The following is a 13,869-nucleotide window of genomic DNA, read 5'->3' as shown; positions in this document are numbered from 1 at the left end:
GCTCTCGCAAGGAATCCCTAATCCTTGTAGCCCCATGCTGGGCCCCTCTAATAACCCTGCTCTCTGGCTGTTCAAATTCAGCCTCCAGGTGTTGAACCTCAGAGTTCCATGCCTGAGTTAATCTTTCACCCTTCTCTTCACAAATGTTATGGAGGATACAGCATGCAGATATAACCGCAGGGATGCTGTTATCAGCCAGGTCCAGCTTCCCATACAGAGAGCACCAGTGGCCCTTTAAACAGCCAAAAGCATACTCCACAGTCATTCTTCACAGGCTCAGCCTGTTGTTGAACCGCTCCTTGCTGCTGTCAAGGCTCCCTGTGTACGGTTTCATGAGCCAGGGCAGTAAAGGGTAAGCGGGGTCTCCAAGGATCACAATGGGCATTTCGACTTTCCCTATGGTGATCTTCTGGTCTGTGAAAAAAGTCCTGGCTTGCACCTTCCTGAACAGGCCAGTGTTCTGAAAGATGCGTGCATCATGCACCTTTCCGCGCCAGCCTGCGTTAATGTTAATGAAATGCCCACGGTGATCCACAAGCGCCTGGAGAACCATAGAGAAATAGCCCTTCCGATTAACATACTCGGAGGCTAGGTGGGCTGGTGCCAGAATCGGGATATGCATCCCATCTATCGCCCCTCTGCAGTTAGGGAAACCCATTTGTGCAAAGCTAGCCACAATGTCATGCACATTACCCAGAGTCACGGTTCTTCTGAGCAGGATGCGATTAATGGCCCTGCAAACTTGCATCAACACGATTCCAACGGTTGACTTCCCCACTCCAAACTGGTTAGCAACCGATTGGTAGCTGTCTGGAGTTGCCAGCTTCCAGACTGCAATAGCCACCCGCTTCTCCACCATCAGGCCAGCTCTCAATCTTGTGTCCTTGTGCTGCAGGGTGGGGGCGAGCTCAGCACACAGTCCCATGAAAGTAGCTTTTCATGCAAAAGTTCTGCAGCCACTGCTCGTCATCCCAGACTTGCAGGACGATGTGATCCCACCACTCAGTGCTTGTTTCCCAAGCCCAGAAGCACCGTTCCATGGTGGTGAGCATGTCCGTGAATGCCATAAGCAATCTTGTGTCATATGCGTTACTTGAGTCGATATCATCGTCGGACTCCTCACTGTCACTTTGGATCTTAAGGAATAACTCGATTGTCAAATGTGATGTGCTGGCGAGACTCATCAGCATATTCCTCGGCAGTTCGGGCTCCATTCCCGCAGACCGAAAGGGAAGACAGAGTGCGCAGTACAAAAAACGTTGAAAGATGGTGCCAATTGTGGACGGAAGCAGAGGGATTGCTGGGATGCGAACCAATGCATCATGGGGCATTGGGACAGGACCCAGAATGCCCCACCCCCCCGCCCCCTTCCCACAAGCCACAGCACCAGAATGGGAAGAGGTGCTCTGTGGGATAGCTGCCCAAAATGCACCACTCCCAATGCCACTGCAAGTGCCGCAAATGTGGACATGCCAGTGCGCTTGCAGCTGTCAGTGTGAACAGATTGCAGCGCTTTCCCTACTGTGGTCTACGAAGGCTGGTTTAACTCAAAGTGCTCTACATTTGCAAGTGTAGCCATGCCCTTAGTAACCTTTCTTTCTCCCTGAAGTATTGTCAGTACTGCTTCCCACTCTTGAGAAGTTAATTAGCATTAATCACCTGAAGAGGAGGCAGGTCTAAGGAGAACTAGTTTAATACTGCACAACTGCCCTCAGGCACCAGGCATTAGATCTACCTGTCAAATCACAGAAGTAATGCTGCATGTATGTGTGAAATGAGCTCCAGGCAGAAAACCTTGCATATCTCAATGTTTGAGACGTTTTAGACATGCTGTGTCAGCTGCTTTAGACTGGGTCAAATGTACTCCAAGAGTAGGTGGCACGGAAACACCTGCAAGGGCAGAACCAAATCCCCATGACCTATGTAGCACATTAAGCCTTGTCTAAACAGTATTCCTCCTGCTTCCTCCAACACCCCGACCAAATCTATTCCATTTACTGAGCATTTCAGCACAGGATTGAAGAGAATCCTGAAATGCTGCCACTTCAGTGCCCATTATGGGATTTAGGTTCTGAGTTATTTCTTCAAGTAATTTTTTCCTGGCAAGCTACAAGACTCCACTATCTTGAGTATAGTCTAACCCTGAACTGGCCTTCCTGGAGCTGCTGTTTTAATGTTAGACCCTGCAGCAGACTGCCCCCTGGGATATAAATAGGTATCCATGGACATTCCAAAAGCTTTTCTTGCCAGTTAAGAAGTTTGACTTGCAAGTTCCAGGATTCAACAAGGGCAGGTTGAGAGCTCAGAGATATCCTTGCAACTGAACTACATGATCAAACTATATTCTGTGGTGCAAATCCTAAAACCAAGGCCTATATTTGGGGCTTTCAGCCAGACACAACAACAAAGGCACTGCGGGTAAAATTTTCAGAAGTACGCACGTGACAGTCATCCAAATCACATTTGCAAAAGTGACTTAGGAACTCAGGAGCCTAAGTCTCAATGAAAGTCAAAGGCACTCAAGGTCCCTAAGCAGAGGTTGAGAGGAACTGGTTTTCCTGTCCTGTGAGAATTTTCAACATATTCCAAAATTTCCCAAATCAAGACAAGAATTAAAAAATCTTGTTTTACTTGTCCAAATTGTTTACCTTTTAAAGTATAAATTACCTAAAAGGTCAAACCATAAAGTGATTTCAAGACAAAAAACTTTTGCTTTTAATTTACAAAGTATCAAAATGGGACATTTCAACGATTTTGAAACTTTGTTTCAAATCAGGAGATTAGCCATTCATTCTTGAAGTTTGTTTTGACAAATCAGCATTTTACGACAAAAAAATGTTTTGTTGGAAAGTTCTGATCTCTACTCCCAAGTCTCTTTTGAAAACTGAACTTAGGTGCTTTGGAAAATTTTGTTCTGTGCCTTTAAAGAAGAAATTAACATGACAAGTTTTGCTCCCTGTAGCTTCTGTTGCAAGCACTGCTGCTGCTCCATGAGGGAGGATAGGGGGGAGAGAAGTAGGAAAAATAAATTGCTCCCTCTGCGGCTACTAGTAGTAGGAGAGGCCAGCAGGAAGCAAATTTTGTCACAGGGTGAAGGAGGCATGAAAAAGGATGTGGCAGCTCCATATTAGAGGTGATGCATTGGGGGGGGGGGGGGGAACACACAGGTCACATGCCTCCAGAGATTTCTGCCTTCCATTTCCAGCCAGGCATCCACCAGCACTGGGGAGCTATTGGACCGGGGGCTCAGCAGGAGCAGTGGAGTCCCGGGGCTCTCCATGGAGACCATCCAGCTGGGCAGCACACTGGGACCGGTAAGGGCCATTGCAGCAGGTGGTGGCAGCAGGCTGGCCAGGGCTGTTGCCAGTGCCCAGCAGCGGGGAGTTAGTCGGGGGGGGGGGGGGGGAAACCAGCAGATCCATCCTCACCGTCCCTGAACCAGCGCAGGTGCTGGGCTGTGCAGGGGCTTCAGCCGCCATGGAGCCTGGCCAGAGGTGGCTCAGCAGGGAGGACACCCCCTGCAGGAGGAACAGCACCATACATGGCTGCTGCCTTGGGCACAAAGCCTAAGGGTTGGAGCAGCTCCATGCTCCTGGGGGACAGGGCCTGAGCCGAGCAGGGTGGCGGAGGGGCAAAGATGGTTCTGCTGTGCAGCCTGTGAATTTGGGGCAGGAAGGGGCTGGAAATCCCTCCCACCCCACACCAGTGCTTATCTGAGGGACAGAGGCTCACCTGTGTTAGCGCTGCGCAGGACTCCAGGTGGCTTTGGCACACACAGGGTTTGGCTTTTCCTGGGTAGTGTCCCATGCAGGAGGGTCTTGAACTTTTCCAGGGCACCAGACCAGCCAGAGGCAGCAGGGGAGCAAGGAGCTCACAAGGCAGGCTGCAGGTGTGTTGAGCGCTCCCGCCAGGGCTGATTCTCTGCACAGTGCTGGGAGCTGGACGTGCCCCTCTGGGGAAGGGGGGGAGGGGGAGTGAGGGAGGAGCAGCAGGCCTCAGGGGCAAAGCAGGAGGAAACTGGGAGAGGGGGAGCATGCAAAGGGACAATGGGCTGGGCAGCAGAGGCAATGTACAGGGCAGTCGGGTGCCCCCCCCCCAAACTATCAACAGTTACACCTTGACTCTGCTCATTATTCCCCTTTGTCCTTGAAAAAGGCAGACAAAGAACCTGGAATCTGAGGGAAGAAGCTTCAGAAAGAATCTTGCGCAATGTAAAATGCTCTTTATCCTTACTTCTAATCCAAAACAAAACAACAGATTCTACCCAGACAACAGCCACATTACAGACAGCGAACCTCAGAAGAACTGCAACCCTGCTGGTGAGACTGCCACTTACTTGTCACACGATCCCACGTTTATGTCCTCCCTCATGGGAGTCCTGTGTGATTATCTATCTGCAACCACTCCTCAGAAGCACTAAACTATCCCATTACCCCTTAAATTAAACTCTGTTTCTTTGGCCTTTATGAGAATAGCCCTATACTATGGTATCTTAAAAACATGCTCTCACAGCTCTTACCTTACATAAAAGTTTTACTGAGATGATGGAAAGATCCACATTCTCCCCAAACAACAGAGTGGAAATTAGATCTAGTATATGTTTCCATTGTGGAAAAAAACCCTAACTTTTTAAGTGAAGCAGCCTAGACCTGTTCTACTGGTCTTGGAAGATGCTGCAAGGCATTATCACACCATAAAAGTGCCTCTGAAATCTTACAGTAGGTCCACATCTCACAGGCTAGTGATTCCTCACTTCATGGAGGAGCCCGTGGGCTTGTGTCCCCCTCCTCCTCAGACTTATTCTCTTTCTACTTGCTTTCTGAGTTTTGACCTCTTTTCCTTAGTGGTGTCTCCTCTTCTTCCTTGTCAATTTTAATTCCATACAAGGTCACAAAAGTGTTAAGTTTTTATTGTTAGCCTACACTCCAACAAGGTGATGCTGGCATAATTTATTTTTGTCTAAGTAACTGAAGATACATTGGACCCAACTGCATCGTGAAATATATGCACACAGTGAATTCTTGGCATAGTCTCTGTTCAGTCATATCAATATATGTACTTGTGTAGTGTTTCTGGAAAAAAAATACTTGTAAGCAGTTTTTCCAATGTCTTATTACATGTTTCTATTCATTTCCCCAAGCATACTGAAATAGGTCTACACATTTCATTCAGAACACTCCCTGTGTTGAAATGAAGTGCAAGTAAGTCTAGTGCGACAGGTGAAACAGTTAAGGTTTATTTTACGTCCCTAATTGTATTCTGCATGCACTGGTTTCCCCCCTTCTGGATATAAAACATTACATTCAGTGAACATCATACTAGCATGAGCCTTTCCAATTTAACCCAAAGTCTCTTACTTTAGTGGATCAAAATCGAAAAAAAATAGACGCTGAACACTTTCACCACCTTTCATCTTCGCTACCATAACTCCCCCCTCTCTCTCCCCAACTTCCCACTGATTGCCTCATCCCCCTCTGACCTAGGCAAAAAGATGCCTCCCAGATCATCTTCCTCAGATGCTACTCTGAACATGTTTTCCCACTTCGTCATTCCCTTCACTAGCCTCCACTTTCTTTCTGTATCAAGTTCAAGCTACTCACCTATACTTTCAGGGCTCTACACAGTTCTGGTCCCACTTACAGTGTTTTCTTTAATCTCCTCCTACATCCCACATGATCCACCCAAGCTTGTCTCCTGACTTCTCCTTTTTCATCTTAGTTCACTCCCATCTCTAGACCTTTTATTCTGGCAGCAATAACCTGCCAATTAAAATTCTCCAAGTGGATTTTTTCTTTCCGTCCCCTATAAACACAACCGAGATTAACCTACTGCAAAAAGCATTCAAGGTATAAAACCACTTTGTGCTTATGCTGTTTTGTATTAGTCTGTTTTATCAGCTCTTTGTTTCTTAAGATTGCACAAGAGAATTTCTTGTAAAACTACTTGTGCTTTTATAAGTGCAGAGAAACACACCCTCATGTATACAGATTCAGAGGCCTTCTATTTTTATTATGTGCAACTGAAGGTTCCAGTAGGACTCTCTCTTCTTTCTCCATTTCGAGTAGTTACAATTACTTAAAAAAAATCAAAACAGCAAATTTGAGTCTGCAGACTGTAGCTTCGAAAACAAGTCAGCTGCTCAGTGTATGGAGTCACACCTGTACCACAGGCAGTGTCTACTTGGCTCAATTTGGATGAAGCGATGAGTAATTTTTCAAGGCAATACTCCTGGCAGGCTCCTCCAAGACCACACTGTGAAGGTTAACTTTCCTGCTGGATTCCCTTGTTTATAACTGGTATATTTAATACCCCTGTTTTGTATGCCCACATACAGAATCTTCAATTTCTAACACAACCGGCAGAACAGGAAAGCATTTAAATATCACTCATTAACTTAATACACTAGTGATACTATGCACTAATATAACCCTCCCACATGATTTTATTTCTAGACAAGAGATTCATCTTACTCATATCCTTGCAAAATCTTCCTAACTGACCTTTGTAACTGAAATAAACACCCAATTATTATGTGATTAGTGTTCAAAAACAGCCTTCAGATAGTTATTTGTGATTTAACCTAGTGTGTTCCAATTTACATTTTATGAAGTATGTTTCTCTTATTCAGAGTGTAACTGGGATTAGTACATGGATAGTACTAGTTCCTCCATACCCATGATTTTCTTTAGTGACTTAAAGTGTTCTTATAAATCCACATACCATTCACATCCATGTGACAAATTGCAGAACTGTGTGGTAAATGAATTTTTTCACATGCATCTACAGTTTTTCCATGTATCTTTGATCACCTTACTGGCAACATCTCCCAAGAGACTACTTCCAATATTCTAGACCCTGGAACAATTTACACTGATCAAAGCGCAAGATGGACAATATCCAGTGCTGCATCAATGATAGGTTTTCAGGCCTGATATCTTTAGACTGTGCATTGACAGATATGCAAGCTTTAAAGCAGAGGAACATGGAAATTCCTATCTCACTGCTGGATCTATGGAATCCTGGGCCTTAAAATCATTTTATGCCACTTTTTAAGAGGTTCCTACAGCTCCTTCTGAGAACTGTATGGTTGGTTTCATGGTAAGCAGAGGAAACTAGCTTTACAGGCAGAAGGGTACAAAAGCAGTCTGAACAAAATCTTTAAAACTAGCACATTTGTAATAGGGTTTCCTCTAATGTTTGACATACAGACTACATGATAGTGTGGTGTAGGGTAAAGGTTCTATCAGCCTGTGGCTGGAACAATGCGAGTGAAGTATGCAGCTATCCCTGAATCATGCGGAGATAGCCTTTATACCAAATCACCATATCATGTATCCCACCGACACAAATAATGAATTTACAGCTACAGCGAAGAAGGCTGTAATAGCTTTGAGCATCCTTTGCCAGTGACACCGATCATTTGCCCAGTCTACCAAGAGAAACCCTATCTCAGCTTCACTCTCGTCTCAGCTGACTATAGCAAAAATGACAACATAATATGAAGTTTGCAGACAGCATCTTCTCTTCTCAGTATACTTCTACTCCGATATAACGCGACCTGATATAACACGGGTTTGCATATAGCACGGTAACCCCAGGGGTCTGGTGGCGCTTTAAAGGGCCCGCGGCTTTGGCTGCTGCAGGGAGCCCCGGGCCCTTTAAATCACCGCTGGAGCCCTGCTGCTGCTATCCTGGAGCTGCAGCAGCGAGGCTTGGCCAGCGATTTAAAGGGCCTAGGGCTCCGGCTGCTGCGGGGAGCCCCGGGCCCTTTAAATCACCACTGGAGCCCTGCCGCCTCTACCCTGATATAATGGGGTTTCACCTATAATGCGGTAGGGATTTTTGGCTTCCGAGGACTGCGTTATATTAGGGTCAGGTGTACATTGATAGAGACAATACCCTATCTCCTACCACCACTAATACTATTTTAGCTTCCTCTGAGCGATACTCTCAACTGCAGCCATGACTCCCTTAATTAGAGGGGAAGAGAAACGCTCTCTGGCTTTTTGACAAATACATTCAAAAGGAGAAATCCCTTCAGCATCGGCAGCGTGTCTCACCTCCTTCTCCCTGTTGAGCAGCACCAGCTGACTGTCCGTCAGGATGCAATATTTTCTCTCCCATGTTGTAGTTTCAGTGCAGGGAGACTGGCCGCAGGACAGTCTGTGGGTAGGTGGCCCTTTCACATCTGTGAAAGAATAAAATGGAATCATTAGAGAGCTTAATTAGCCATCTTCTTGTGCTTTTGAGTCTCTGTAGATAGAACCAGTGTAAAACTGCAAAGTGTATTTAAAAAGAGTGCATGTTTCAGTATATTAAACAGTCCACTCTTCTTCTACAAGTCAGCTGAGTGGAACTTTGTATAGGTCATAGTACAAATATTAACAGGTTTATTTTTATTTATAATAGATCTGTAACAAATCAAAAGCACCTGAAGCACCTCTAAGTGACTGTGCTAAGAACTAAAAAAACTGGAACAAAAGTAAAACCAGCAGCTTCCATACTCAATCCCCTTGTCCCTCAAACATCAGCCCTTATCACCTCTCCCTCCTTAAAAGCTGAGTAAACACACAGGCCTTAAACCTTGCCTTGAAAGTTAATAAATGCAGGCTATTTCAGACTATGGCGGATGTAGACTCCAAAGCAGAGTGCTCTTCACTGAGCATGTCCTGCCAGCAGTTCTTTCTCTAATACTGAGACGCTTCCCTTCCAAAATGAGGTGTGGGGGATGTCACTCTACATTATAAAGATGGTAAAGACAGACATAAAAGTCTGCCCAAGTTTGCCCAAAGTCATACAGTGACTCAGTAGCAGAATTAAGAGTAGAATTCACACCTGCCTGGTTCCCAGTGTTGAGAGGCAAGGTGGCCTAGTGGGCTGAGCACATTTATTTTTAAAACTTGTTTTGTTTCCCATTAAAATTATATGCACTAACTACCAATGCATTGTGCATTTATCACCAACAAGCTTTCTCCAAGACTGGGCAAGATATCACACCTATTGTCTTGACTAAAACTTAAAGGTGTGCATCTATGTCACAAAACACACACCATGCATGGCAGTCTCCACTCAGGAGCAGCCAAGTCCGGAACAGCAGGAGGTGCTGCACATTAGGAGTGATGTGACTGGACAGAGCTATTGCTGGCTTGGTATTGTAGAGGAAATAGGTAAGGATTAAGGTACACTGTTAAAAGATTTGTGGGAACCCCTCAGTTGAAATCGTGGTAGTAAAGGTCAAGGCTGCTGTTCAAGTCTCAACGAGCACATCTATCTGAGGAAGAATATACAGCCCTGGGTACCCCAATTTATCAAAATGTAGGAAACATACATGCAAAGAACCTCTTTACCCAGTTCCAAGTGTCAGACATGTTGGCTTTTTTGTAACATTAAATTTTGTTGCTAGTGTACATTCAAGTTTTACACTGCTTTACCTCTGCTGAGATCTGAATGATTCCTAATGCTCCTCTCCTTTCACTAACAACTCACAATTAAAACTGACTTGTTCAGAGCTAAAATATGTTACAGTTGTTAGACTTTTGTATCTTCCCCGCTAGAGGCCAGCAAATCCTCAGACACTGCAGCATTCAATCAATCTTAGGAGGAAAGTAGAGTATAAGCCAAGACTGTAGTGTTAGAATTAAATATTTAGCCCTCAAAGATGCAGTCCATATCAGAAGCTGTACACACTCTGAATTTCTATATACTAGTAAAAACATTATATGCATGTGAGAAGAGTTAATATTTGTATAAATTTTTCAAATAAGTAAATATAATCTTATAGCTTTAAATGTTCTGAATCTGCCAGCTTGAAAACATTGACTCTTCCCTGAGCCAAGTTTTCAGGGCACAGATAAAGACCATTACAGTAGGATTTTTCTGACCATTCAGAAAACATGTACATTTTCTTTAGGGAATAGTTCATGAAATGATTGGCATTGAATCTGCCAATAAATTCATGTCTATGTGCTACGCTACCTGACTCTTGCAACATAGGCTTGATTTACAATAGTTTAGAGCAATTCTGAAGCACAATTAATTTCTGTGTATTTCAACATTCTTCAAAATCCTGTTTAAGAGACTCAGTTAAATGAGACACTCTCTATCATCGGGAAACATGGTCTGACCACCGTAGTCTATCCTAATATTGAGGAGCACATACACAGCTCAGTCTAAAAAAATAGAACATTACACCTCCAGATGGATGGGGATATATATATATATATATATATATATATATATATATATATATATATATATATATATATATATATATATTGCCATTGACAAATTAAGGTTTGTGAAACAAAGGATTTTACTTGATGTGGTTGTATCAAGTGTACACACAAAAACCCCTTACTTGTTTTTAACTTAGACGATCACTAAAAAACCAAAACCATGTTACTCAGACTTCTTATTTTTGGTATAGAAGCTAAATGTGAGTTGCAAAATGCAAAATCTTTTGCATTATAATTTCCACTAAATGTAGGCTTCACCAGTATAGCATCCAATATTTCTATGCTCAGCCGATACGATTTATAGACTAGAATAACATCTTCCACAGCACTAACAACTACAGTACTTAACTGAGCATCAGGCAGAGTGGGCCAGCCACAGTTATGCTGTCAAGTGGGTTAGCTACGTCAGAACAACTTTCCACACCAACTGCTGGCAACATAATATGCCATCTTGGTATAAGGAGCTGCCAGTAGCCAACAGGGAATGTACATCAGTGAAGAGCAATGCATGTCAGCACACAGCTCTGTCATCTCTTAATTCTGACTGTACAACAGTACCTGCAGTAAGACAGTGGAGAGTGATTGAAAGTACATTTTTTGCAACTTTGGATGCCACAGTTTGGATGTCCACATTCTAGGAACCAGCAGAAAGCCTGTCTTGCAGACCCATGGGAAACTAAATGCAAATTACACAGAGAATGCACCATGATAAAATGATATTTCTTGGTACTAATTTGTGAATGGCCTCTGTTTCTGTGGCAAGCAATATCCCTATCCAACTTACTCATTTTTAGTGGGTCTTCCAAGGTGACTGATCTCTCCAGAGCTTGGGCAAAAGCTTGTCTGTGAGGTATTTTAGTAGTTTAGACTACAGACTATTTGGGACCTAAGTGTTTTCAAAGACCATGCAAATCTATGACAGTGCACTAGCAGTGTCATAAAGATGCACAGTGGTTCATAAACTCTGAGGCTCTGTTTTCTTGTATTCCTCATTTACGCCTTTATCTTACATTTGAACTTCAAGAGGTTGAGTAGTACTGAATAATGGGGACCAAAAGGATTTCAGTACATAAAAATCAACCTCTCAAGTTAGCAACCATAGGAGTAAATTGCCACCTGGTGTTTGAAGAATTGTGGAAAATTAGATAACAAAATTGGGATTTCTCACTAACTATAATGTTGCACACCTTCTCCTGGGGAGAGATTCAAAGCTGGGGCTGATTCATTTCTCAGTGTGGGGCCATTTTGTGAAGGAGTCAGCTCACATAAGAAAGCATAACATTTGGAAGGCCAAAGTCTCTCCTGAAGGTAATTTATTCAAGAATGCAGTTGTGTAGCTTTGCTAAGCATTTGGACCTGAAGTAAATATGAAATATAGAATAGAAAGGCGCATCTGGAAAACTGACCCCATTCTAAATCCTGCAGACGTTATGCAGAGTATCAACGTGTTAAGCCGAGCACTGATAAGAGATTTTCCTCCTGTAGTCTGATGCAATCCATTCCATTCTGCATTCTTACAATCAGGCATTCAAAAAAATAGCTCAGTTGGCCTACTCACAGGATCAAAGATCATGCCCTATGACCCTTCAAATGCGAATATCAGTTGAGAAACAAGGTTACAAAAACAGAACTCCTTTTTCTGTACATACTCCGCTGCTAAACTGAGGAGAGCATCACTGCAAGCCTGTCACATCACCTGACCTACCAGAAGATCTACAACTGCATTGTTCTTTTTTCCATGGCTTTAGAAATTCCATTCAGCATGTCTATAAATATCCACAAAGCGTCCTTCTATTCAGCCGGATGGCAACTCGTACATTAACATTCTCAAACTAGAAGGCATCTATGAATGTGAACAATGGATTTACCAATACAGAGCAAACAAAGGGGTATGATTTAGTGTAGAGAGCAGTGGAAGGGAGAGAAAGAGCCAGTGTCCAAGTTGGTCCCTCCAGAAAGAGGTGTGACGCTTTGAGAGAGCTGAAAGGTGCTTTCGTAGTTTTTTGGGATGGGTACCTGTAGTATAAGTGGGTGCACTTCTGCATCGTTCCATTATGAGCATGCAGCATTTTAAAAATATTACTCAAACAACATTCAAAACAGGAGAAGTCTAGCAAATTTCCCAAAGCCAGTCCTCAGTATTATATACCTAGAGAATGATTTCCAGATATTAACACATGCCCCAATGTCATTTGGTCTCAATGTGCCCTTTTGTTGCAGTAACAAGAGCATCTCCTCTCCCTTCACAATGCCAGCAAAAAAAAGTAGTGTTATGCAAATAAGAGGAGATATTTTTAGTATTTAAAAGGGGATGACTGTCCTAACATAGAAAATTCTCAGATTGAAGAATTTTGCATTAAAACCATGTGCAATTTTAATGCGCATTAAGTCAGCCCAAAATAGACAAAAGTATGCACATATCCTGACCCAAGGTCATCTCTCTCTCTCTGATTACCAAAGGGAAAATCAGGACATTACTTCAGACACTGGAGTTTATTTGCTTTGAAAGTCACATTATTCTTGATTATACCCATTTAAAAAAAAAAAATCTTTGCTTCCCTAGTTCTGAATTTAAACAAACAAACAAAACCAAACCCCCATACTTTGGTTCTAGGTTCGTACACATCCAAGATTAAAGGGTGAGAGAGCAGCTTAAACTGGAGTGGGACCTAAAGCATAATTTAGAAATGTTTACAAAGCCCTGAGATATTTGAGAATTTCTGTTTCAATGCTGATCAAATTAACAGCAAACATTTTTTAAAATTACTAAGTCGTTCTCAACCTGTTGGGGAGAGGTTTGATTTTTTTGTTATTAAAAAATACCAATATCTCAGCAGCAAAAAGCAGCCCTTCTCTGAGTTGTCAAAGAAAGCTCATTCTTACAATACGCTCTTAGGTTAAAATCCTGGCCTCACTGAAGTCGAAGTCAACGCCAAAACTCTCACTAATTTCAATGGGGCCAGGTTTTCACCCCCTAATGTTTCTGATACAGCTGCTTGGCAATTCCTTCATAACTAAAGTAACAGCAAAGTGAGCCCACAGGGAGGTTATTTTTTATATATAACTAGTGGGAGCACTAACACACCTTTTGACAACAGGTTCATTAAAATGGTGTCAGTGTTTTCATGATATTTGATATACTTACCATGGCGACAGACGTCTCAGAGGGCTTTGGGTAAATGCTGTCATCTGAGAGCCTGTCAGCACCCCCTACTCTTACAAATATGTACAGGCAAAGCAATTCAGTTAAAATAAGCATCAACCTGAACCTTCACCCTGCCTTTGACCTGAAACTGATACTTCAAGCCTGGGTAGTGCAGTGAAGTTCCACAAGGACTAGGCTCTGATGCACAGGAACCTTTATAGGACTGAACCCAAAACTTGGAAAGTGATTAAGCTAATGATATAAAAGTAAAGAAATGAAGGAAGAGGAGGGAGAACATGTTTGTATGTCATTGCATTTCATTCCCTTGCCCCACATAAGCAGCTTAAGCTTCTACTAAGATAGCATTGCTTTAAAAGAAGCCACTAATGTGACACACAAACAGCAATACCTAGAAAACAGGTAGTTACACTGTATTTAACCATCTCATGCAGCCACACAACTTTTAGATGAAGAGTTGCAGGGATCTAC

The 13,869-nt window shown here is 43.1% G+C and overlaps 1 protein-coding gene across 14 annotated transcripts in view; it reads right to left on the bottom strand.

Annotated features, from left to right (window-relative positions):
* RASAL2 (RAS protein activator like 2) overlaps positions 1 to 13,869 on the bottom strand; it is a 313,872-nt gene that overhangs the window by 135,306 nt on the left and 164,697 nt on the right. For 13 of the 14 annotated variants that reach the window (XM_039484239.1, XM_039484235.1, XM_039484236.1 and 10 more), the window contains one exon: positions 8,061 to 8,188. In XM_039484239.1, the coding sequence (XP_039340173.1) occupies positions 8,061 to 8,188 (128 nt within the window). Of the gene's footprint in view, positions 1 to 8,060; positions 8,189 to 13,380; positions 13,400 to 13,869 lie in introns of those variants that run through there. The other variant, XM_039484240.1, reaches the window with a different exon arrangement.

This window comes from Mauremys reevesii, linkage group 8 (genome assembly GCF_016161935.1).
Source record: "Mauremys reevesii isolate NIE-2019 linkage group 8, ASM1616193v1, whole genome shotgun sequence".
NCBI lineage: Eukaryota > Metazoa > Chordata > Testudines > Geoemydidae > Mauremys > Mauremys reevesii.
This window is presented reverse-complemented; position numbering and strand designations above follow the sequence as displayed.